This window comes from Molossus molossus, unplaced genomic scaffold, assembly GCF_014108415.1.
Source record: "Molossus molossus isolate mMolMol1 unplaced genomic scaffold, mMolMol1.p scaffold_m16_p_16, whole genome shotgun sequence".
In the NCBI taxonomy this organism is placed as follows: domain Eukaryota; kingdom Metazoa; phylum Chordata; class Mammalia; order Chiroptera; family Molossidae; genus Molossus; species Molossus molossus.
In genome coordinates, this window is record NW_023425351.1 from 60,614,714 (window position 1) to 60,641,794 (window position 27,081).

General features: G+C 37.1%; 2 protein-coding genes across 4 annotated transcripts in view; one reads left to right on the top strand and one right to left on the bottom strand.

Annotated features, from left to right (window-relative positions):
• Positions 1-8,397, bottom strand: part of MRPL13 (mitochondrial ribosomal protein L13) — a 39,767-nt gene extending 31,370 nt beyond the window's left edge. Inside the window, exons 1-2 of one of the 2 annotated variants that reach the window (XM_036264010.1) lie at positions 8,295-8,397; positions 4,738-4,861 (exon numbers count right to left, since the gene is read on the bottom strand). In XM_036264010.1, coding sequence (XP_036119903.1) covers positions 4,738-4,861; positions 8,295-8,321 — 151 coding nt within the window. In that variant the 5' untranslated portion in view covers positions 8,322-8,397. Of the gene's footprint in view, positions 1-4,737; positions 4,862-8,243 lie in introns of both variants that reach the window. The other variant, XM_036264011.1, reaches the window with a different exon arrangement.
• Positions 8,398-8,643: 246 nt separating this feature from the next.
• Positions 8,644-27,081, top strand: part of LOC118631564 (MDM2 binding protein) — a 53,329-nt gene continuing 34,891 nt past the window's right edge. Inside the window, exons 1-11 of one of the 2 annotated variants that reach the window (XM_036264008.1) lie at positions 8,644-8,812; positions 9,649-9,729; positions 12,889-12,962; positions 13,059-13,207; positions 15,228-15,286; positions 16,834-16,978; positions 18,533-18,650; positions 21,500-21,634; positions 23,459-23,553; positions 24,356-24,428; positions 26,094-26,211. In XM_036264008.1, the coding sequence (XP_036119901.1) occupies positions 8,695-8,812; positions 9,649-9,729; positions 12,889-12,962; positions 13,059-13,207; positions 15,228-15,286; positions 16,834-16,978; positions 18,533-18,650; positions 21,500-21,634; positions 23,459-23,553; positions 24,356-24,428; positions 26,094-26,211 (1,165 nt within the window). In that variant the 5' untranslated portion in view covers positions 8,644-8,694. The remainder of the gene's footprint in view (positions 8,813-9,648; positions 9,730-12,888; positions 12,963-13,058; positions 13,208-15,227; positions 15,287-16,833; positions 16,979-18,532; positions 18,651-21,499; positions 21,635-23,458; positions 23,554-24,355; positions 24,429-26,093; positions 26,212-27,081) is intronic. The other variant, XM_036264007.1, reaches the window with a different exon arrangement.

Below are 27,081 nucleotides of genomic sequence, written 5' to 3' on the forward strand. Positions count from 1 at the left end.
TATTCTGTGACTCTGTAAGAGCTCAGAATTTGGATGACAGACTTTTCTGAGAGAAGGTCACAGCCCAGGCAGGACGGGGTAAAGGCAAGAGGACAAGCAGGTGGGTTTTCCTCACCAGAGAGAAAGGGCATCCAGAGGTGTAAAGGAGAAACCTAGGAAGCTTGCTGATAGTGTGTTGAAATAAATAGTTTGACAGTATTTGGTGCATTAAGAGACTATAGTTCCTAAATGTGACACATGGTGGGCTACTAAGGCCGTTGGGGCAAACGAACCAAGATAAATGAAGAGGCTGACCAGATACCTACAGTTTCAAAGCATGCTGAAATACCTTCGCTTTCAGCCAGACATGCAGTTAAAGCAGCGAAGGCTCACTGAGATGAAGTGGTTTGGCAAAAACTCACATAATAAGTTACTTAAACCCTGTCCAGGCTCTTTCCATGACACCTATTTAAAGGGAAAATGGAATCTTTTAACTTTCTACTAAAGCTGAATTTATTTGCAAAATTAAGACTGCAAAATTAAAATAATACAATTAACATTTGAAATAGATTGACACTTAACAGAATAGTAGGAGAAAAATGTGCAAACTGGGTAACTTTAAGAAGAGCATCATAAATGTTTTTTTTTTCTTTCTAACAAGTCCTTAAAAGATTTAAAGAAATAATACAAGACAGGATACCAATGATTAAATTAGATCTAATTTTTGTTGCATTATTTGGTATCCTAGCATTAACAGCATTAACCTTTAAGAACTGTATGCACCTGGACAGTACGAGTTAGTGAACTGAGTGTCCTCCCTAGATGCAATAGTTCAGTGTTTACTAACTCAGCATTCATGGTGACTTTAAAGAAAGTCACTGCTATGAATAATAAAAACTGACTATCCTTACAAAAGATCTGATTAAAAGTGACATTCCAGAAAATATTTCTGACAGCATCTATTATGGACCAGACATTGCACCAAGTGCTTGAAAAACATATCAACACGATAAAATCCTTAGAATCACATTCTACACCTACAGGTTTTATAGGATGTCAGCTTACCTAACTGAAATGTTTATTAGGAAAAAAGGTTAGCGCCTTGGCCGATTTGGCTCAGCAGTTAGAGTGTCAGCCTGCGGTCCTAAGAGACCCTGGTTTGGTTCCCACTAAGGGCATGTACTTCGGTTGCAGTTTGTCCCCGGCCCTGGTTGGGTCGTGCAGGTGGCAGCCACTCAATGTGTCCCTTTCACGTCGATGTTTCTCTCTCTCTCCCTCTCTCTCCCACTCTATCTGAACAACAACAACAAAAAAGAAATGGAAAAATGTCCTCGGGTGAGGATAAAAAAAAAAGAAAGAAAAGAAAAAAGGTTAGAGCAGAAAGTATAGTAGGAGAAATCAAAACTCCTTGCTCTTACTCAAATCAAACCACCTGAAAAACTCCTTCCCCTCACACCACAAGTCCAAAAATCTAATTTAGCTTAAATGCCATGGCCCTAGTTAAAAGTAATATCTTCATTTTCAAAACTGGTATTCGTGAACGCATATAGTCACTCAACAAACAGTCATGGAACTCCAACTATGTGTCAAGCACTATTATAGGCACAAGAGATACAGCTGTGAAAAATATCAGGCAACGTTCCTGTCCTCATGGAATTCTAATGAAAGCAGGTGGATAACAAACATTTATATAACAAGTCAGGTGAGAAGTGAATGCTAGTTTTTTTTTTCTTTACTGATTTTTAGAGAGAGAGAAAGAGGGAGGGAGAGATAGAAACACTGATGAGAGAGAACATCAATTGGCCACCTCCTGCATGCCCCCCACTGGGGATTGGGCCTACAACCTGGGCATGTGCCATGACCAGGAACTGAACCGGTCACCTCTTGGTGCATGAGTCAATGCTCAACCACTGAGCAACACCAGCCGGGTATGAATACTAATTTTTTTAAAAAGGCAAGGTAAAGATACACAGTAAAATGGCAAGCAGATGAAGTAATTAGGAGAGGCTGCTCTCAGAAAGCTGGTGAACAGAAATCTGAAGATGAGCAGGAGTCAGCCATGGAGAAATCTGAGAAAGAGATTCCAGGCAGAGGGAGCAAATGTGGAAAGGTCCTAAGGCAAAACTATGCCTGACAGGTAAGTTAATGGGACAGTGGGATGCCCGAGTAAATTACTGAAGGTACAGAGAGGTGGGAAAAAACTCACAGAGGTAGCACAGACCACATTATGTAGGTCCTTGTAGGGCATTTGGGAGAACTTTGGCTCTTAATCTGACTTTCAGTTGGGAAAAAGGTAACTGTAGCTGATTTATGAAGAAAATACCCATTAGCAGGCAGTAGTAGAAGCAGGGAGATAAGTGAAGAGGCTTTTGGAATAATCTGGGATAGAGAGTAAATACAGTGGTTTAAAATTAGAGGTAAGCCCTGGCCAGTTTGGCTCAGTGGTTAGAGCGTTGGCCTGCGGTCCGGAGACCTCGGTTCGGTTCCCGCTAAGGGCATGTACCTCGGTTGCAGTTTGTCCCTGGCCCTGGTTGGTCGTGCGGGTGGCAGCCACTCGATGTGTCCCTTTCACATCGATGATTCTCTCTCTCTCTCTCTTCCTCTCTCTCCCTCCCACTCTATCTGTACAAAAAATGGAAAAATGTCCTCGGGTGAGGATAAAAAAATAAATAAATAAATAAAATTAGAGGTAAGGGAGAGAATGAGAGTTGATCAGATTTCAGAAACATGTCTGTGTACATGGAATTGAACAAAGAGGAGTCACAGATGAAGCAAAGACTTCCAACTAGAGTAACTAAAAGAGCAGAGATGCTATTAATTGAGATGGGAAAAACTGGAAGGAACAGACTGGTCTGGGGGGAGAAAATCACAACATAAAACATCTTCAAATGGACTTATTCTATTGCAGATGTCTATTAAACACCCAAGATTTTTCTGAGTAGAAATTTGGCTCTATGAGTCTGGAACACAGGGAAAAGGGCAAACTGGAGACATAAATTTGGGAGCCATTAGCATACAGAGTATACAGGATGGGTCAAAAGTAGGTTTACAGTTGTATGTATGGAAAACAATACGATAACTAATAAATCATGATACAAGAATAAAGTCTGTGTTTCTCGTACTCACAACTGTAAACCTACTTTTGCCCCACCCTGTACTTAGAAACATGAGACTAAATGTGATCCCTTAAGGAATGTGAAGAGGTCCAAGGATGGAGCTCTGGGACACGCCCAATTTTTAGTGGGAGCAAGATGACTGGGAGTTTAGAAAGTCGAAGAGCGCAAAAGGGAAATGTAAAAATGGAATTAGCAAGAGGGGAAGAAACAGGTACCCCACATAAAAAACAAAGCATGTGTTTTAAGAATGTTCTCTACCTGAAAATTAACCTGGACTCCTCACAAGATTAATGGGAAGAAAAAAATAAGAAAAGGACAAGATTAAAGGACACTAAAAAAAAAAAACACCCCATAACAACTAAGGGCAATACATAAACCCTGGTTGGACCATAGTTCAAAAAAGTAATAGCTAAAAAAAATTCTTGAGACTACTAGGGAACTTTGAAAATGCACTGGATATTAAACTGTATAAGTAAATTATTTATTTGCTTAGGTGTGATGATGGCATTTTGGTTACGTAGGGAAATATATTTTTTCTTAGGAGACGTATGCTAAAGTATTTAGGGAAGATAATAACATCTTCAACTTGTTTTCAAATGATTGAGTAAAAGATATATGATAAAATGTTACCAACTATGTAATCTAAGTCAAGGGTATAAAAAAATGTCACTGTACTATGTTGAACATTTCTGAAAAAGTTAAAACTTTCATAGTAAAAGTTAGGAAAAGAGTAAAGGACAAACAACCCAGTAAAAAAAAATAGGCAAACGACATGCATACATATTTCACAGAAGAGGAAATAATAAAAGGTTAATAAACAAATGAAGATACAGCTCCATCTGTAATCAGGAAAATGTAAATTAAAACCATCAAGAGAGAGCATTTCACATATACTATAGTCAAAATTACAAAGAATGAAAATCTTAAGTGTTACTGAAGATGACAAGCAATAGGAACTCTGACATCTGTTGGCAGGAGAGGACATTGGCATAAAGGCTAACTAGCTTCCCAAAGCAATTCGAAACCCAGAAATTCCTGTCTTTTTGAGATATCAGAGAAACTCTCCCATGTGAGCACCAGGAAAAACATACAAGAATATTGACAACAATGTTGTTTATAATAGCAAAAAAGTTGGAAATAACCCAAATGCTGAGTCCATGGGTATTGAGTTCATTACCACTGCTAATTTTCTTTAAAATAATACCTATATTTATATAGATAGATACATTTCTATCTCTGTATATTTCATGCTACAAAATAAAAAGTTAAAATTGTGATCAAGCACAACAAATGTTAACAGGTCAAGCAGGATGAGGAAGAATTGACACCTGGATCTCGCAGGTTGAATACTGATGAGCCTAGGTTAAAACTACCTATAATAATTTCTGAGTGTGAAAGAAGGGGCTACTGACAATTTTGCTGGGGTAATGGTGTAAAATGGGACTGTCCCAGGCAAACTGGTCTGCATGGTTTTCCTATGAATAAGCCAGATTCATTTTAGTGCTCTAGTAGGTTTTTTGCGAGAACGAAATAAAGAATCATCAGGAAAAAAAGAGGCCCTTAGAAACAGTCCAAACTACTTCAAGATTCTATTCTACTATGTCAATTGAGGTTATTAATGCAGGTCTAAAATGATACTCACTCAGCTCATGATACACAGGTTTATGCAGTCCTTGAAGTTTAATCGATGCCATAGCAGCAATTTTGCCAGGGGGCTGCATTTTCCCATCTAAGAGATACCAAACTCGAGCAAAAGTGGCCCATTGCTTAAAAAAACAAAAGAAACAAAATTTTAATTAAAATAGAAATTATTATTATATATCATATTTTCTATGGTCAATATCAATAATTACTTTTAAAAACGATCCTATCACTAAACAATTTTTGTTTTGTTTTTATTTCTCTTTCTGAAAAGGGAGGGTCTTTTCTCATTATTTTGCAAAGATTAATGTGATCATTTTTCCTGCCTGCTTTTCTATTAGTAATATGCATCATGCTTTATTCAAAACATTCCAAAGATTTATTTCCCTTTACATCATAACATGTTTTTTATATCGCATAACATAGAATCTGGAATGGTAATAAGAAGCACGTGTGAAGTAGTTGTTTATGAAGGTCTTCAAAAATATTTTGATATTAGTAGACACATTACATTGAAAGATGAATGGCTGATTAGGAACTGAAGACTATTCAGGAGTTTAATTCAAAGGAAAAGCTAAATAGCAGAATGTAGCTGGGAAAGTACAGATGAATGATGTTGAATAAACCTCAATTTAAAAAAACTGCCTTAGATATATTCAGGCTGCCTCAGGCACAGACCACCATTTTTTCAGTGCCCATCAGTGCCTTTAAACTCTAAGACACTCACAGCCCAGCAGCTAGACAATGCTGGGAAAAATACAACTAGGCTAGCTGGTTTAATTTAAATTTTTTAAAAATATGTTATTACTAGTTTTTTAGGGAGAGACAGAAACATCGATCAGCTGCCTCTTGCATGCCTGCAATCCGGGCATGTGCCCTGACCGGGAATTGAACCGGGACCTCTCAGTCCATGGGACCATGCTTAATCCACTGAGCCACACCAGCTGGGCTAGTTGGTTTTATTTTAAATGTAATGATCACCAACCTCAAATCAGCCTATAAAACTGCTTAGCAATTCTCTTTTTCTCCTGTTCTCATTTTTTTAGTTTCTATTTCATTCCACTTGCATAGCTTTTATCAGATGTATCCCTATTTTATATATTTTGATGCCACTGTAAATGGTATTGCATTTTTAATTAAATGTCTGATTGTCTGTTGCTAGTATACAGAAATACACTTCACTTTGGTATATTGGTCTTATATCCTGCAAGCTTGCTAAAGACATGTATTGATTCTAGTAGCTTTTAGTAGATTCCGATTTTTTTTTTTTACACAGATGATCATGCCTTTTGCAACTATAGGCAACTTCTAGTCCACATCCTTTCCCTACCACTCTCAGTTTATGAACTAATAAAATAATTCAAACAGCAGGAACTCTACAGGACAATGTTATTTCTTCAATAAATTGCAAAGGAAAAGAAGGGAATAGGAACCTATGTATTAAGAGAGCCTTACAAAAAAACAGCAACTTATCCAGCTGTTGTGGTTCAGTGGTTGAGCATTAACCCATGCACCAATAGGTTACCAGTTCAATTCCCAGTCAGGGCACATGCCCAGGTTGTGGGCCAAATCCCCAGTAGGGAGCATGCAGGAGGTGGCCAACCACTGAACAACACCAGCCAGGATGATTGTTGTTGTTGTTTTTTCAATCCTTACCTTACATAGAATATATTGAAATATTTACTCATGAAATAGTAAGTCTGAACTTTACCTCAAATTCATAAAAAAGAAAAGGAAGTGAATGGGGGTACAGATGAAGTTATATTGGTTATGTCTTTTCTGATAGTAGATGATATCTACTTTTATATATAATTGAAATTCTGCATACATTTTTTTAAAAAGCAACTCCTGATCTCATTTCTCCACCAGCTACTGCCTCATTTCGTTCCTCCCCTTGCCTTCACTCCAATTTGTCTCTCCACATTCTCTTTTCAACCTACTCCAACCTGGCTTTTGTCCTCCCACACGTCACTATCACTCTACTGCCTGACAAAGGTAGCATGACCTTCACGCCACTAGATCCATATGTCAATTCTAAGTCCTCCATGCAGTTGGTCATTTCCCTCTCCTCGGTATTTCTTCACTTGATTTCTGGGACACCACCCTGTGTTGTTTTTATCCCCCACTTTGTTGGTTCTCCCGTTATCCGAAGCCTCTTAAATGTTGAAATGTTCCAGAACTCAGTTATAGGTCCTCTTCTCTTTTCTTCCCTTCCTCAAAGACTTCATCCAGACCCACACCTTTAAATGCCATATGTATGCTGATGACTCCCAAATTTACGTCTCTAGTCTGGACCTGTTTCCTGAACTCTACACTTGGATCCAATTGCCCTCTAACATCTGCACTTCAGTGCTTCTTAAACCATATGTAACAAAAGACTAGTTCATTCCCCAATCCATTGTAGACCAATACTTTTACAGGAAAAAAAAAAAAACTTTGATAAAAAATTATGATGCTGCCACAATGCCAAACTATTATACGAGTTTTAAAATGTTAAATTTTAATTCTTGTATTTATCTAATCCTTGCTTCTTCTTTTGTTATCCTCCCACGTGCAATCCTTCAGGAAATCCTAATGGCTTCCCCTTCACACAGAACCTGAGCATTTCCCACACTACACTGTTCCTCTCCTGGTTTGTGCCACCATCATGGCTAGCCTGGATTACTGCAACCTTGCTTCTATCCACCAATCCCCATCTCTAGTCTACTTTCAACTCAGCAGCCGGAGTGCTCCCTTCAACACCTAGGATCATGTTACCCCTTGGCTCAAAAACCTAATAGGTCCTCATTTTACTCAGTAAAATAAAATTCTTACAATGATCTACAATGCCCTATGTGATTCATCTTATTAACTCTCTGACCTTCTCGCCTAAAACTCCTGTCGGGTACAAAAGACATGTTAAGGGATGACTGAAACTGTTATAACCCAGTAATTCTCCATCCGCTAGAAGAAGGAACCTCTCCTGGGTTCCTTGAACCCGAGTTGTTTTTGCAAAAACTCTTGAAGAGGAAGGTAAGCATCAGCCATGACCACAGGGGTATTGACCATGAGCTTAACTAATCAGGAGATGCCAGACGGGGCAATGAGACATTCAAGGCTAGGGTCTAGTAAATGTTAAGAAATATAAAATAAACAACCTATACAGCCACTAACTGCTGATATCTGCTTCTGTAGCCGTGGCTTGCTTGCTCTGCTAAACTCTTGAGTAACCCCTGCCCTATACAAGCAACCCTCCCCCTGAGCTGGGGCTGCAGTTCTCCTCTGTGTCGGTTGGCTGCAGGCCCTGCGCAGGTAATAAAGCTCCTAATATTCAAAATTACTTGATGTCTGAGTGAGGATGACTCTCCTGGGTTACAACAAAACGAGGAGGGAACGAATACAAAGAGAACACATTCAAGCGGTGGCCAGGACGAGGATCGGGCTGTCTGCTTCTGGGAGGTACTTTCTGCCCCAAGGACTCAGCTTCCCTGCCCATTCAGCTTCCCTACGCCAGCTGGAGCCACTAACCTCCTTCTGCCAGTCTAATGAATCCCATCAGGCAACAGAGTCCGAGCTCACCTGCGGTGCCCTGGAGAAACTCGACATGTTTCTCCACCGGCAGGGCCGTCCTCCTAGTTCCGGGGTCCAAGGCGGTCCGCGGCATCACCGTCCGGGCGGGAAACGCGTCCCGCTCTAGCACGGCAGTTCCTAGGCCGGCCAGCGCTTGTCCGCTTCTCCGCTTTTCCTGGGTCGCCTCCAATCTTCCCACGATCGCCATTTCGTCACGAAGGAGGAAATGATGCAGCGACTGTGAGAATAACTCCCCACGTTTGCCCTCTGCTAGAAAAGCCGCGGAAAACCGACGGAGGACGCACGATTTCCAGCGGACCTAAGTGGGCGGGAGCCGGAAGTGCGCCGCGGCGCGCGGCTGTTTTGATGTGGAATCCGAGCCCTGAAGCTGGGGCTGAGCTCGGGGAAGATGGATCGATACCTGCTCCTGGTCGTCTGGGGGGAAGGAAAAGCCCCGTCGGCGGCGAGGGGGGAGGCCGAGCACCGGCCCGGGTCGTCGTCCGCCCAGGGTGCCGAGCGGCAGCCCGGTGAGTCCCGAACGAAAAGAGCGGGAACGGCTTGGGGGTGGGGGCGGGGAGGAGAAATGTAAGTTTGTGATCTAGTTCTGCTGGGAAGGGAACTAGATCGAGTTGTCCTGGGAAGCTGCGACTCTGTGACGGGTCGAGGCAATAAGGGCTGAAATGTTTCGTTATCTTCGTGGAAAAATAGGGACAAATTGGTGGATGCGAGATTCCAGCGCCCAGAAGTTCTTGGCAACAGTAAAGATGTAATTGACTATATTCGCTGTGCTTTAGTCATTAACTCCTGGTTTCTCTTTTAAATAAAACGTATGCATTTCATAGGTATTGATGCCTCCTGTGTTGCAAACAGGTCACAGAAAGGAACAAGATGGAAAAGGCTCTCAGTCTCCTAGATTGTGCATCCTCGTGGGAGGACACACCCTTCACATAAGTTAAAAAAACTAATGATGAATATCACACATTTTTAACTGAGATGGCCCTGCTTTTTTGGTGCTCCTGTATAGACTCTGTGTTTCATTGTTTTGTTTGTTTGTTTTGATCGAGCTGGCATTTTGAGGAGGAAGTGTATGTGGTTGGACGTAGGGTATTGTGACAGGGTTTCCCTTTTCGGCATGATCATTCTTTGGGGGGGATTTTGGATAGTGTTATGTGGCTAGCATGTACAAACCAGGAGTGTTTCCTATTTCTCTGCTTGCTTTGGATTTGCGATAACAAAACTTGAACAGAGCACAGTTCTTTTATATTCAGCATATTGTTCCCGAGAGTCGCTGATAGTGCGATTGGAGTAGCCTAGATTATGTAACTCTGGAGCCCATGGAGTTAGTCTGTCATTTCCTTTTCAGGCTTCACAGCAGCAAGTGTTTATCGCCTTCTGAAAAGAAGCATTAGTGCTTCAATTAATCCAGAAGACAGTACTTTCCCTGGTAAGTGCAGCATAATCCCCCCTTTTCTCGGCACAGCATGCATTTTACCAGTAATAAACTGAGTTAATTTGATCACTTAGGTGTACAACAAATACTTGTTGACTGTGTACAAATCACTGGGATCAGAAGCTAACTGAGGAAATACAGAGCAAAATAAGATACTGTCCCTCTCTTCCTGGTGCTTGAATATCATAAAATTGTTACGAAATTATTTTAGGTTCTGAGCTTGAGTTTTGTTCCTTTATGAGATTTTCTTGCTCATCTGTAGCTCCGTACAAAATATGGTAGTGTGGCATTATAAAGAGGATTATTATTTTGTCCTGAGCACAAATACATTATTAATTCTCTTTCAACCATTTCCTTACCTGAGTTCCTGTAATACAAAGGTTTTTGCCAGCCTCATTTTCTCTGGACAATCTTTATCCTTTTTGTCACAATGTTGTTGCTTATTCTTTTGTAAATTACAGCAGCTATTTGTAGAATCTATGTAAGATTTGAATAGCATTCTCAGTGTTACCACTTTTGGTTTTTTTGCTGTGCTTTTGTCTTTTTTTCTTTTGTCAATTCCCTCTTCTTACAATCCATTTTTAAAAAACTATCACATGGATTTATCACAGGAAGACAGGAGGCAACACAATTACATCTTTTGCCTTCTATGCGCAAACTGAGTAACATGCAGTGATCAATTGGCAATGAACTTTGAAAGTAGTCACTGGTCACAGATTATGATACACATTTTTTTATTTACGTAGTGATTTGTGATATGAGAAGCTAGTAAGGAAGTTTTACTTTATGCAATTACATGGTTTACAGAATAAACCATGGTAACTGGAATTTGAATCCTCTTTAGGGGGAACTGGTATTATTTAAACCATGGTAACTGAAATATCTGCATGTCAGAGTTGTGCAGAGAGAGCTGTCTTCATTGAATTTCCTACCACACTAGGATTATTGGTTTCAGTAAAAGGGTAAGTCTGAGGATCTGGAAATACAAATATGATTATAATTGAGATAAGGCTGGAGAAGCAGGTGTAGCTATTGAGAGGACTTTATAAATCATGTCAGGATGTTTAGACTTTTTGCTAGTTATTATTAGTAGTTATTAAGGTTTTAGTGAAGGCAGAGACATGATCAGATCTGTGCTATTAAAGTATTCTGGCTACAGTATAGTAGACAGATTTGAGGAAGGTAAAATATGAGGGAGTTGTTAATAGGTGAGGGGCAGCCAGGGTGGAGGAAAATGTATAGATCTGAAGGAGATTATGGAGGTAGAATTCACCTGACTTAGTCTTGGATTGGTGCGTTTTAAGAGAAGGGAAGATGGAGAAAATAATTAAGAATATTAGATTTCTGGTTTGGGTAATAGTGTGATGGTATCATTTAGTGAGATAAGAGAATTAAATTTTGAGGGTATATGACATGTTCAGTTTTAGTTGACACCTTAGAAATGTCAAAGTGAAAATGGTTTATAAACGTTGGATACATGTGTCTGGAAGTCAAAAGGCAGAGTAGGGCTCAGAATCATCAATATGTAGACATCAATTCAAGCCGTGAGAAAGGATAGGCTTGCTTATGGATAGTGAGAAGAGCAGAAACTCTCGAGGGGAATGCCAGTATTCAAAGGAACTGGACATCAGTTTCCAAAGGAATGGAGAGGAACAGCTGGAAAGATAGGTTCTGTAGAAACAGTAGTCAAATGTGTCATCTTTGATTCCTTTCTGGCTCTTACGTTGAGAGGTCAGGTAACAACAGAACTAAAAAGTGCCAGCTAGATTTACTAACATGTTAGTTATCGGTGACTCAGTCTAGTTTCACTGGCATGTTGGAAATAAAAAGACAGCTTGAGATGGATTTGGAGGGGAGCAGGAGAGGTGATGAGGAAATATAGTAGTAACTGGTAAGAGGAGGTGAATTTAAAAGATCCTATAAAAAAAAAACAATTTGACAAACACTTGTGCAAATTTGAATGCTAATGGGAAGGAACCAACAAATGAGGAGAGATTGAAGATGCAAGATCGTATAATCAGTGGCCTGGGGTCCAGGCATAAGTTTCAAGGATAACCTTGGATTCAAAGGGCAGTGCCTCTTACGTGTTAACCTGAAGGAAGAGGAGAGGCCTAATAGAAATGCAAGTAGGGTCCTGTGTTTGTTGACAGGATTTATGGGAGTTAATATCTAATTTCTATTTTCTTAAGGAAGTAATAGGTAAAGTCTTTTGCTGAGATTGTTGACATAAAGTGGTAATAGGTACTTAGCACCTTTCCTAGCTTTCATGAGTTAAGCCTCAGTAACCACATTTCTCCTCTCTCCAGTGAATCTAATTTCTATGCATAGTTGTACATTATTTTTTTTTCTTTATTGATTCTAGAGAGAGAGGAAGGGAGAAGGAGAGAGAGAAATAGAAACATTGATAAGAGACAACATCGACTGGCTGCCTCCTGCATGCCCCCCACAAGGGATCCGGCCCACAACCTGGGCATGTGCCCCAACTGGGAATCAGACTGGTGACCTCTTGGTGCATGGGTGGACACTCAACCACTGAGTCACACTGGCTGGGCCGCATAGTTCTAAATTCATGATTTTCTGACATGCACCTGCGAAGACCCTTCGTTTTACATCCTCGGTAAGATTCCAGTCTCCAGGAAGAGCATCCTCTTGTCTTAGGTTGTAGTTCCTCTTTGTCTGTTCCCTTTCTAGCCAGACCTTCATGGTCTTTGAAGAGAGAATCACTGTCACTAAAATGACTTGCACTGTTCTGTGTGAATCAGTAGAAATACAGTAGTTTTTTTTTTTTAAACATCTTTATGGTAGATGCCAGTGTTTGAAATGATGATTAAAATAATAATAGGGATTTTGAACTGTGATGAAATAGTCCATAGTATTCATGGTGAGTGAATAATTTTGCTCTTTAAGCAGATTTCTCAGTTTGGATTTTTAGTAAAGATTTTTAAAAGATCGTGTGTGTGTGTGTGTGTGTGTGTGTGTGTGTTTGTGTGTGTTTAATCCACATTATATATATATATTATATATATATAACTTGGAGAACTATGTAATATGTATAATATGTATCAAGATTATATAATTTTCTAAGTATACATGCTATTACATCTGCTTAATTGTGGTATGCCTTTCTTCTAATAAGTGATTTTTTTTTCAAAGCCTGCTCGGTGGGTGGTATACCTGGTTCTAAGAAGTGGTTCTTTGCAGTGCAGGCCATATGTGGATTTTATCAGGTAATATAAATTTTAAAAACTAGTCATTAGTAATGTTTTAGTTAATATAAATAATTTCATGAACCCATCATTTAATGCAATCTTTTGATATATTAGTTTTGTAGTTCTGACTGGGAAGAGATACATTTTGGTATGGAAAAAGATGAAATTGAAGATGTTCTGCAAACAAATATCAAAGAATGTCTGAGTGCTGTTGAGTGTTTTGAGGAAGAAGATAGTAATAGCAGGGACTCATCATTGGCTGAGTATGCTTATATGCTTTTAATAATGTCTTTAAAATATTTCTGATTAGATAGTATTTTAGCTATAGAATGAAGATTAGATATTTTAACAGTGATAGCAGGGGATTTTAGTTAGTTTCAGCTTTTCATTTTGGGAGACATTGGGCAATTTGGGCCTTTTATTTGAGTGAAATTCTTTAAAATGCAATTGGAATCAGATAATATTTAGCTTCTTAAGCTTACATAATTACAGGAACTATAAGAAGTGATATTTAAGATGTCACTTTCTTGAACATAAATCCTGCCCGATAATTGTGTTTTATAATGAATAGAAACTTTAAGGTTAATAACTGGCATTCAAACCAAACTACCATTTTTATTTTGCTATTTGAGGCTGAAATATTATTTCTTCAATTTATGTGTATCTCGTAAGGTATTTCAAGTACCTTTAAAAATTCATAAGCCCAGCCAGTGTTGCCCAGTGGATTGAGCGTCATCATGGACTGAAAGGTCCCAGTTTGATTCCTGGTCAGGGCACATGCCCCGGTTGCAGGCTTGATCCCCAGTAGGGGGCGGGCAGGAGGCAGCTGATCTATGTATTTCTCTCATTGATGTTTCTATCTCCCTTTCTCTCTAAAAAATCAATAAGAACATATTTTTAAAAATTCTTAAAGAGTTTTTGAAGATTAAATAATTGAGTTCACTTTTAGTTTTTTTTTTGAATTGTACAATATATGTTGATTCAGGTGATACAAGTAGTGATACTTTGTTTTCATGAAATATTCTATCTGACTCATAATTAATGCCCCCTTTTTTTAAATTCTCACCTGAGAATATTTTTCTATTTATCTTCAGATAGAATCTGAGGGAGGGAGAGAGAGAAAAGTATTGGCATGAGAGGGACACCATCGATTGGTTGCCCAGAACAAACTGCAACCAAGGTACCTGCCGTTGACCAGAATCAAACCTGTGACTCATTGGTCCCTGGGCCAGCTCTCTAACTGCGGAGCCAAACCGGCCAGGGCCATAATTAATGCCTTTTATTTAGTCTTCCATGTTGCATTACCAAAAATAAACACTTTTATTTATTTTAGTATTCACATATAATATATCTGTAAATCATTACAGACTTTTAAAATTTCTGTTTTTCTATTTTCACATCACATTTGTTGTACTGATGAACACGGGATATTGTGAAGCTGTGGAAAGAGCACTGAAGCGAGTCACATTCTGGTCTCTAGTTATATGATCTTGGGCCAGTCACTTAACTCTGTGGCCTTTTGTTTTTGTACTTGTACAGTGTTATAGTCCTTTCAGAGGATTATAAGGTACCTTCCAGCCTGAGAGCACTTATCATTCCTTATGTGTTCTGCCACTGCTATAAGATGACAAGTCTAAAAGTAAATATTTCTAGTAAATGACCTAATAATTATTTCCACAAGAGGGAGCTTGAAGACTATACTTTATAATAAGATGCCTTAAGTGTCTTAGACATTGGTGGGTTTGTAATAAATGATTTAAGTACCTTTATGCTTTATAATAAACTATTTTGTGAAAAAAAATTCATCATATGGATAAAACTAATAGATTTTGAAGACTTGGAAGAGAACATCATATTTCACAGTCAGAGCTACTATATGCCATTCAGAGAAAAGCAGTATGCTCTATTAAACACTTAGCAATATCTTACTTTTAGGATTCAGAAAAATGGTTGGTCTATTAGTTATGGTTTTTAATATCCAAGTATAATTTAGGGAGCTTTTCTCTGGTATTCTTGTTTATTTTTTGGGAGTGGTTGAGAACTTGGAACTCAGGATTTATATCTTACTTTCCACATCTACTAATCATATGACTATAGGAAAATTCTTCAAATTGAGGACAATAGTAGTATATAGTAGTACATCATGGGATTGCCATGAGGATCAGATGAGATAGTGTATCCAGCATACTTGACAGGGTCTAGCACATAGACCCATTGACATTACCTTTATGATGAGATGTAATGTGTATATGTTTTTTGTTTTTTCTACCCCTATTATTTTAGTCTCTATGAAGAATCTGCAGAAAATTTACATCAATTATCAGATAAACTTCCTGCTCCTGGTAAGATTTTATGACTACTTTCTATAATTTGTATATTATCTTATACTTTCAGTGAGTGAGTGATGAATTCAGTCTTTATCCTTGGGTTGTCACTTTTAACTTTGAAATTCATAGTGAAAAATAAATTCTTAATTGAAGTTAATACTAAATGTAATTTACTCCTTTTATAATGTACATTCTGGAGATGTTACAGTTCTCTTCATTGTTTTTATTTTGTGAGACAAAAATTAGAACTTAGAAAATTAAATACTTAACTGTTTTTTAATTTAGTTATTACTGAAGAAGAATCTTTCCATCATATACCAGTGTTTTACAAGAGCATGTTCTATAGAACACTAGTCCCACGAACAACTCCTGGAAGAAGAATTTCTTTCTCCTAGTTAATTTGATAACATTCTTTTATGCTGTGAAGTCACTATACACATTATTGAATATAAAGTTGTGCAGTAAAAGAATCCCTTTACTCAGCATTTTTTTTACAGAACCCATTTTTTTTTTCCCTATAGTAGAAAGCATATTTTATGAATACTGCATCATACTAGTCTTAAACTGGTTTTCTTAAATTCATCTTTCTTTGTGTTAATCAAGTAGCTGGCATCTAAAGCTTGGTATAATTTGCATCCACAAATACTTTCAGAGAGCTGTCTTTGAATGTTTTCATTATTGAAGGTCATTTATTAAGCGTACATTTGTTATATCTATTATGTGTACTGCGTTGTCAGGCGGAGTATATAGTGCTAAGTAAGCCTATGCGATTACTATAGATTTTATAGATCACAGTCTGATCCTTATCTTTAAGATCATATTTTAGTGTAAAAAATCCTACATGGAAATAACTGAATTCATAGATTAAAAATATATTGATTTTTAAAAGTGAAATGTGTCAAGTTCAAAATATGTTCTGAACTGAAATATATAGTTGCTGTTTTGGCAAATCAGTACTTTCAGTATTAAATTTTTATTTGGCTTCTGTTTCTATTTGATTGTTCTGGTTCTTCAGTAAGTTCATAATTTTAGAAAATTTAAAGTTTTATGTAATTATCTTCCTTAGGAACCAATGATGTCAGTATAATTGAGTTTTCTGAGTGTTTTTGCTTTTTTGTAAAGAAAGAATTTATTTGAACATTACAATTTTATACTAATTCATTCCATTTTGTATAACAAAGTTGAGTATATAAAAATATAATGAAATTGCACAGGTTTTTTTTGTTTGTTTTTCCTCTGTTAAGTACAATAATACTCATGATCTCAAGAGCAAGGTGTATAATTAACCACTGGTGCATAATTGACAAGTGATTGTGATGTAGTTCATTGTTTTCTGGCATGTGGAAGCTATGTCAAGATAACATGGCTTTAAATCAGTGATGAACATTTAACAATTTGACTCCTAAAGATGTGTATTATTTTGAAGAACTTAAGAATTAAAGTTAAAATTCTCCTTTGTCTTCTAGATAAGCATAAAATTCAGTTGTTCAGGGTACTGTTTTGAGGCAGTTCAGATCTTAACAATTTTATAAAATTACAAAAATGCCCTTTTCCCTTTCCAGGTAGAGCAATGATAGATATAATACTGTTGCCCCCTGACAAAGATCCTCCTAAATTTGAAGTCTGTTTGCCTACTGTTGGAGCATTAAAACATTTAAAGGAATGGTACTCAGCAAAAATTACTATAGCGGGAAATCATTGTGAAATGTAAGTGTGTTTATTCATTTGATTACTGTCTTTGTTGTGTTTGTTTTTTTTTTTTTATCCTCACCCGAGGACATTTTTCCATTTTTTGTACAGATAGAGTGGGAGGGAGGGAGAGGAAGAGAGAGAGAGAGAGAGAGAGAGAGAGAGAGAGAAACATCGAAGTGAAAGGGACACATCGAGTGGCTGCCACCCGCACGACCAACCAGGGCCGGGGACAAACTGCAACCGAGGTACATGCCCTTAGCGGGAACCGAACCCGGGTCTCTCTGGACCGAAGGCCGACGCTGTAACCGCTGAGCCAAACCGGCCAGGGCTGTGAAATGTAAGTGTGTTTATTCATTTGATTACTGTCTTTGTTGTGTTTTTTACAGTTAATATGCTATCTTGTTTTAATAGATTCAGCATTTGAAGAAATTTTAATGTGACAAGATAGTTTTATATCATACTTTGATTGGAGATTTATTGAGAAGAATCCATATTAGTCTTATTTTATACTTGTATTTCTGAGATGTTCAACATTTAGTAAATGTTATCAATGCAAATATGTATATTTATATATAAACCATTGTTGAGCATTAATTTTTCAAACAGTGCTTTTAATAGGCTTGTATTGTCAGGTGAGCATCATGATGGATACATGGGTACACTGGCTTTATAATTTCATACTTGTTTTTGTTTTCTGTGTAATATAGAAATAAATATATACTGTTGTATTTTATGACATTTTAGTAAGGATCAATTTATATTACAGTTTGATTTTTTTTTTTTTTATCCTCACCTGAGGACCCTTTTTTTTTTTTTTGATTTATCTTCAGATAGAGTGGGAGGGAGAGAAGGAGGAAGTGAGAGAGAGAAACATCGATGTGAGAGAGACACATCGAGTGGTTGCCATTCACACGACCCCAACTGGGGCCCGGGATGAACTGCAACTGAGGTACGGAACCGAACCCAGGACTCTCTGGTCCACTGACCGAAGGTATAAGCACTGAGCCATACCGGCCAGGGCTACAGTTTGATTCTTAAATAATTATTCAAACTGGATTTATTATCCTTTATTTTTTTCATTCAACAACTGTTTACTGAGCACTTTTTTTATGCCAAACACAGCAATAGATGCTGGTGAGCTAAGAAAGTGAGATTTGATATTTTCATTGCAGTGAGGGAGAAACAGGAATGGTAATTGTATGATAGTTGGTGATAAGTGCATATGGGAACAATTTAGGAGATCAGTTCTCTTTTTTAAGATAAGGAATGGGCATTGAGTTTGTGTGTGTGTGTACACATCTGATACATTTAATCCAATGCATATTAAGACTAAAGTCTATCTCTTCATCTGTAGTATTAAAGGTAATAATTCATGGGATGCTAGGATTAAATGAACATGTCATAGCAACTCACAGGCTGACTTATTGGGTATTTTATATTTTAAAAAGTAGATAAAAGCAATGATATGAATTTGCATTTTTGCCTGTTAGTCCTGTACTTAACTAGCCATTACATCTAAGTAAAATATAAAACCCTATATTTAATTATCATGATCTTTTTTTTTTGTAGTAACTATCAGAAAATTGCAGAGTACCTTTCTGCTAATGTAGTATCTTTAGAGTATCTCGGAAATGCTGTTGACTCAAGGGAATTATGGAGGGGAAAGATTCAGATATGGGAAAGAAAGGTAGGTGGATTTCTCAGTGATCATAGTTTGCAAAGCATTCCTTTCAACTATATTTATTAACACAGATAGTTAAATGAATCTAAGTGAAAATGTACTTATAAAGATGTTCTAGAATAGATCTGTAAAAAGAACTTTCTTCAGTAACGGAGATGTTTTATATTTGTGCTTATATAGTAGTTTACTAGCCTCTTATTGCTACTGAGTACTTTATATGTGACTATTCAACCTGAGAACTGAGTTTTTAACTGTGTTTTATTTTAATTAATTGAAATGAAAATCACTGTGATTATGTTTTGGACACTGAAGTTCTAGAGCATATATTCCTTAAAAATATAGAATTTGACATTAGTTGGCTTCATGTTGTTTATCCAAGCTGCTTTATTTTATTACATACATAGGAAGACTACTTAGAACATAATTTCTTACCTGTCATACCAGTTTAGGTGATCTCTGCCCTCTACTAACCAGTCCTGTAATTTTGAGCAATTTTTTTAACCTTGCCAGACCCCAGATTTTTCAACTACAAATTGAGAATATTAGATTAGTTGGACCCTATAATCTTTTATTTTTATTATTTTTAATTTTTAAAATTTATGTATTTATTTATTTTATATCCTCAACTGAGGACTTTTTTTTTTTTTTTTTGCATTTATCTTCAGATAGAGAGGGAGGGGCAGAGGGAGGAAGAGAGAGAGAGAAACATCGATGTGAGAGAGACACATCAAGTGGCTGCCACCCACACAACCCCAACCAGGGCCGGGGACAAACTGCAACCGAGGTACATACCCTAAGTGGGAACTGAACCCAGGACTCTCTGGTCTGCGGGCCAATGCTCTAACCACTGAACCAAACCAACCAGGGCTATTTTTTATTTTTTTATAAGTAATTTTTTTTATTGATTTTTGAGAGAGAGGAAAGGAGAGGGAGAGAGAGATAGAAACATTGATGAGAGAGAACATTGATTGGCCGCCTCCTGCACGCGCCCCACTGGAGATTGGGCCCACAACATGGGCATGTGCCCTGACCAGGAATTGAACCGGCGACTCTTGGTGCATGGGGAGACGTTCAACCACTGAGCCACACCAGCCGGGCTGGACCCTCTAATCTTAAATGTCTCTGAGATTCCAGTTCTATTGGTCATCTCTTAACTATGAATATGTTTGGTTTTTTTATAAGTTGTGCCCCTGTTGAAATAAGAGTTCCTAGTATTTCCTGTATTTTTGTGTATAGGCAAAGCTAAAACCAGGTTTCTAAGTATTTGTTCAGGGTGACATGAGAACATTAGTAGTCCCTTGCATTCCTATAAAGGTTTATTGCACTAATTACTAGACTTTTTTTCTTAATCTTCACCCTAGGATATTTTTCCTTTTTTTTTAGGTAGAGTAGGAGGGAGGATGGGAGGAAGGGAGAGAGGAAAGGAGAAAGAGAGAAAGAAAGAACCATGGATGTGAAAGAGACACATCAATTGGTTGCCTCCTGCATGACCAACCAGGGCCGGGGATCAAACCCACAAACAAGGTCCGTGCCTTTGACAGAGAATCAAACCCACGACTCTGGTCCATGGGCTGATGCTCTAAAATTGACAAGGGCTAGACTTTTTTTCCCTTTTCTTTTTTTGCATTTTATCTTCAGATAGAGCAGGAGGGAGAGAGAAACATTGACATGAGAGAGACACATCGACTGGTTACCACCCACACGACCCCATCTGGCCGGGGACTAACTGCAACCGAGGTACATGCCCTTAGTGGGAACCGAACCCAGGTCTCTGGTCTGCGACCTGATGCTCTAACTGCTGAGCCAAACCAGCCAGGGTTTTTTTTTTTTTCCTTTTCAATTCGCCCTTAATAGTGGTGTAACACAACCTCTAGTAATACAGTAGGAATTAACATGGCTGGGTCCTTCTTGTTGATTTGAATGCTCTCTCATCTTAATCCTGGGAAGGTAAAATCTGCAGGTAAACCTTTCTGCAGTTGTTTTAATGTAAACAAACCATATTGCACCTGGCTGAGTGCAAGATACTGTTAGCTAGGAGAATTGCTTTTGTATATATTTTCTAAAACTGCATGTTTTCATACAGACAGAAAATGGTAAGTTCTTTTCATGCTATTCTTTCATTCTCTTCTGAATAGGACACTAAACGTCCACATCTCCACAGGATGCATTTAAAACTTGAAATCACTTTTTTTTTTTTTGATGGAGAATAGCTTTTAGCCTAGAGGCTTCTCAGTGATTAAGGACATAGATTCTATAGTGATATTGCCTGCATTCAAATCCAACTGTATTTCTTGGTAGTTGTGTGACATGTTGGGTAATATTTAGCCTTTTGGTACAATAGTTGTCTTCATCTGTAAGATAGGGATAATGATAGTTTCTAGCTCATAGAGTTTTACAAGAATTAAAGCGCGAAATAACCACTCAATGTGAGCAATCGTTGTTGCCATTGCTATTATCAGCACCTCTGCTATTACCACGTCTGCAAGAATTGATCTTTTCATCAACAATCTTCTGTTGTTGCATGAACAAGTTTTGTTTTTGCAGAACTTCCAGACTGGTAGGAAGCCAGATATTGAACAAGTATGTGCAAAAGAGGTTGTATGGTTCTGTGGTTGCATAGAATGAGCTTAATATACTCTTGCAGGCTGGTGAAGGGCCAAGGAGAGCTTTTCATGAAAAATTCATGTGAACGTTGAAATAAATGGGAAGTGTACATAAATGGAAGAACCACCCTTTGAGCTGAGGAAAGAAGAACAAGTTTACAGAGGGTTTTCTTCTCAACTTTTACATCGCAATAAGATGTACCAGTCTTTATAACTTTATTCATGATGTCTGTTCTCTTGATTTCTTTTCAGTTTGGATGTGCAATCAGTTTTCCTGAATTCTGTTTAAAGGGAGTCACACCTAAGAGTTTTAGTATGTCTAACTTAAATACTTGCTTTGTTGACAAAAAGATAATGCCATCAAAGGAAAAGACTTGTTTGCCAAAGGTAATCTTTGTTTATCTTTGCAACTATCCATTCATGTATATTTTTGTCCCTATGAAATAAGTTTGAATCATAAATTTGTACTTACTAATATATGTGTTAGGCTCATTTGCATAATCTTTATTATAATTATAAGATTAAGTGCTTAAATTATACTGTGTTATCAGCATTGAATGCTGGCAAAATTATCATTGTTTTAAATTAAAGACAATTTTTTAAATGCAATTATTCTAACTTTAGATCAGTGCAGACCTGAAACCACCTTTGGTGTGGACTCGACTATGTGACTTTTCTAAGACTCATTTTGGGGAAAGTATGATACTGTGGAAAGAGAAAAGGCTTTGATGATCGGTAGACTGGGTTTGGCACTTAATTCTGCCACCTATGAGGTACTATAACCTTGGGTAGATTGATGAACTCTTGTGAAGTGGAGCCAGTAATAACACACTTACCTTACAGAGTCATCTTGAGGGTTACATGAGGTGAGAAAACAGCCTCTGACGAAGTACTGGACGTGTGCTTCATTTACTATTTAAAAATGTAGTTCTTGTCCCACATCACCATAGACTTATTCTTAAAACGCAAGTAATTATCAAGTATAATAATAATTAAAAAAGGGTTAATTGGCCATTTTGTTTTTTTTTTTTTTTCATTGGAAAAATAACATAAGAGCTATTTATGTAGAAGCAATTCAGAAATTCACTGAAAAGCCTCAATTCAAGAATGTGCATAATATAACAGTCATGAAGTTATAATGATGTCAGATTGATAGGTATCATTTTCTGATCAAAAGGTAGTACCAAAAGGGCATGTTTCTGATGGAAGCACATTTCCCAATATTTGTTCAGAATTGATTAAGGAACTTGTCATAGCCATCTTTCACAGAACTACATTCTTTTGTAAAGATTGGAAACATAAGATTGATGATCTCAACTTTTCATCTTATTACACCATTTAAGTATGAGTAGTATATCTAATTTTTTCTGCTATTGAAAAGAATCTTAGGGTACAACCTCTTCATTAAATAATAGGTTTCTTAGTCTTTTTGTGTACACACACATTGCACACTATATGTGTGTGCGAATGTGTATACACTACATGTGTATACAAATGTACCCACACACATAATCTTATATGGTGAAATTACTCAGCTTTCAGCAAGTTAAAAATGTTGTGTAGGTTCCTCAAGATGCATTCACTTTTCTTTGCCCTTTTTGTGAAGCACTTAAGCCCCAGCTCTTGAAATCCCTGTTCTTCTTCATTAGCTCACTCTTTATTTAGTTGTTGGCTCTACCCAAAGTAATACTGCAGTTTTATTTCTCGGAGTGGAACTTCTTTGTTAATTAGTACTCTTGGCTTCACCAGTTCTCTTTAATTTTTTCAGTATTTCCTCCAGGACTTTTTTTTTTTCTTTTTAGTCTCAACATACCACTCAATCTGAGTTCATCCTGAGTCTCCTTTCTTTCTCAGCCTTGCAGACTCTTAATTTTTTTTTAAATATCCCAGCCTCTCTGGTTTTCTATCTGTTTTGCTGAAGAGAAACAGGAAAGATTGAGAACTCTTGTCCTTTGTTGTTTGCCTCTTCCTATAGTACTTGTTTTCTCACTGGTAAAACCCTTTGTTGTTCCTAAGAAATCTCCAGGTCTGTCTCTACTTGGATATGTAGAGTAGAAATGGAAGACTCCTTGTTGGCTCTGGAAGCTTAGCGTGATGTGTAAATACCTACTTTTCTAAGATTCATTTTCAAGTTTCAAACCTTAATCACTAACATGTTCCCTTTCACTGTATAGTATGTAAAGTATTGTATAATTTTAATTTCTTTTCTAGGTTTTCCATTATTACGGCCCTGCTTTAGAATTTGTGCAGATGATAAAATTAGCAGATCTGCCCTCCTGCTACATGTCGGACATTGAATTTGAGGTGTATCCTTTCGTTGACATCTTCATTTTAGATCACGTTCTCTGTGTTGGGTAGAATGTTTCCTTGTACCACTCCACATTTAGATGTTTAACCATGCTGGTTTTTATAAAAATACTATTCACTGTACTTTTCATTGCCATTCTTTTAAGAGAAGTTCTATAACTTACAAGAAAATTCCTCCCTCGAGCACTGTCTTTGTATTTCTAGACCAGGCAGAAGACTTCCTGATTGCTGCTTATTGCGTATGGGCTGGGGAGGAGGCAGAAATACTAGAATATGGGGAGAAAACAGTAATTTATATATTCCTGACATGTTCAGTTTCTTTCTCTTGCCATTGGCAGGATGGGTAAGCACCAGTCTATTGTATCTGTTTGTATACTTAAGTAAATATGAATGTGATCATTTATATCTGTAAATATTCAACATACTTTAAATTCTGTCTTAAGAAAATGGAATAACTTTTAGAAATACAGCTCAGAACAGACACTTTGTATAAAAAGAAGTTGGCTACAAATGGAAAGCTAGCATAGTGTTCTTCAATTTTTTTTTAGAAGCTACAGTTTTTACAAGTCTCTTATTCTTGTAGTTTAATGTAATACCATTCACAGTAGCACTATTTTTTGGTATATTTTCATAATCAGAAAAATGATTGTTCTTAAGGAAAGGAGTAGTTGTGAATTCCTACAGGTAAAATTTTTAATAAATGAATTTAAGAACCTTGTGAACTGGAGAATCAAACTTGTATTAGGAAGTAGGATTGTTTCACAGTTACCATTCCATCATCTCTTTAACTCCTTAGTACAGAGGACTGACGAAAAACGATGCCAGGAAGAATTCCTTGTTATTGTTGGAGCAGATTTCTTCTCTGTCTGCCAAGGTAGAGAGGTGTTTTTATTTTATTTTTTTGTTTTTTTACTTAATGTTTAAGAATGTGTGAGAAAAGGGACTGTAGTTTGTGAATCTGTTTTCTGTGTGTGTGATTTGGTTTCTTTAACATGATTTTGGTCCTAATTTATATTAACACACTTTAGACTTTTCATAATAACTCCAAAGTCCTCTGCAGACATGAAATGACGTTCTGTTTTTTAGAAGAGATTTTCAAAAATAAGCTTCGTGACAGGATTTAGAAATGTTTTTCTTAATCATAGCAAATGTTTAATAAATAGGCAGTCTCAAAAACATGGCCACTTCTTTGGCCGATGGGTCCGGCCACATTTATATCCGGCTATATGTTATGCGTTGAACTTCTTTTGGCATCTCTAAATTGTTAAACCAGAACTATAGTTATAATGACCATGTAATTGTCAAAAATAACTGGGCCCTAGTCTGGCCTGCTCACATCACATCCTTGTCTACCCTTTGGGTCATGCAGGTTTACCGTGCATTGTGGACTGTGAAGTCTTATTTATACAGGAATGAAGAACTGGGACTTAGTATTTAGAAAATTACACTCAATGATTATTTTCCATTGCTAAATGTTTTTAATGTCTAATTCTTGACAGTGTAAAATATATTTGACTTTTAAAAGGTTATGACTATAATAAAAAGAAAAGTAAGCATATTTAATTTACCTTATTTTTCTTCTGATACACTCATTCTCATGTCTGCTGGTTAAGCATGTATAAGTAAAAGTAGTAAATAGCAATAAAACTAGCACATTAATACATTATTTGAGTGTCATATCTCATGTAACCCATCCATCTACGTAGGATAATTAAAAGTGATTTTGCCTTCGATTTGAGATCTATGGCAACTACCTTGACTAAATTTCCCCAGACTTTAATAAAAGATATTTGTTGGGATGTGCTGACTGCTGTAGCTTGCATTCTAATAACTGGCAAAATACCACTTTCAGAGGTGTAGTTTGTTTATTCAGTACTTCATCAAACTGAGAATTTACCTAAATATACTATGGTGGTTTTTTGGAAAAAATATTTAATAAACATCTGTATGCCCAGCCCTGGGAATACAAAGGTGAATACGTTGAGTTTGCCCATAAATCAGTGAGAAGCTGCTGTATGTTTCCTGGCATGTGATTCATAGTTTCTCTACATTTTATACCTGTTAGCATTAAACCTCTAATTTCTAGGAACACAACTTTTGAAATTACCTTCCACATTATTCTAATTGTGAAGCCAGGAAAATCATCCATCCAATCAAAAGATTATAAAATTATGGCTGAGTATGACAAAGTCTTTTGGTGGTCGAGATTCTAGCCTCTCATTCGTTTGCAGATATACAAAGAAATTACATCCATAACCTGAACTTGAAGCAAATATGTGAATAACAAGGTTTTTAGAGGTTTATAACCCAGTGGGAAAGGAATGCCTACAGCTCTGAAGAACTTTCTCTGTTTTTGTTGTCTGGTCTATGGCTTTTTTGAGGGGTGGGGTGGAGGTTGGGCATTGTTTTTGTTTTTCAGTTTTTACAGTGGAGTTGTTGTTGGGCGAGAGTGTTATAAATACATCTTATACGAGTAAAAACTGAGGAAAATTGTCAGATAATACTATTTACAAATTAAAGTCTATTCTGTTTTCAACAGGTTGGTGCACTTTTTGTATTGCCATGTACTATTAGTAACATACTTAGTCCACCTCCTAGCCAGCTTAGTTCAAGAAAATGGAAGGAATACATAGCTAAAAAGCCTAAGACAATCAGTGGTAAGTAGGAGATCTTTAAATGTTTTAGTGGTACAACATAGATACATAGTATTTATTAAAATTGAAATGGAGATAACTTTTCTTTATGGGAAAATAATATTTATTACTACTGATTGAAAAGGACCCACATCATTTTAAGGTTTTTCTTTTATTATCTCTAACAACTTGCTATAACATAATGAATATATAACCGTATTCATTGAAAAAAATACCAGTGATGCCTAGCCGGTGTGGCTCAGTGGGTGAGTGCCAACCCATGTACCAAGAGGTCACTGGTTTGATTCCCGGCAGGTCATGGCACATGCCCAGGTTGTGGGTCCGATCCCCAGTAAGGGGCATGCAGGAGGCGGCCAATTGATGTTTCTCTCTCACATTGATGTTTCCAGCACGCTCTCTAAAATCAGTAAAGAAAATATTTTTTAAAAAAATAAAAGATATTGGTGATCAAGGTAGAACTTTGGATTAATTAGATAATTATATTGAACATCGGTTTTTTTAGAGACATTTTAGGAATAAAATTGATAACAATGGAGTGCTTAATTATATGGTGTATTTAAAAAAACAGTTTAATTACAGTATTCAGAAGAAATTAGAAGAACTTATTTAACAGTTTCATTCTATGCTGTGTAGTGTGTTCTGAGTACTTTAAAAATATTGATTTATTTAATTTTTATATTGGCCTTATAAACATAGTTTGTAACCAATTCACAGGTGAGGAAATTGGGGGTTGGAGATTTTACTGAGCTATTAATTGGCAGAATCTTGGGTCAGGTCCTGGCTCTGCCGGTTAATAGCTCTGCACCTTGTCCAAGAATTTGAACCCACACTCTGTGCTCTTAACCAAGATGTCATTGTAAAAATGAAATTCTA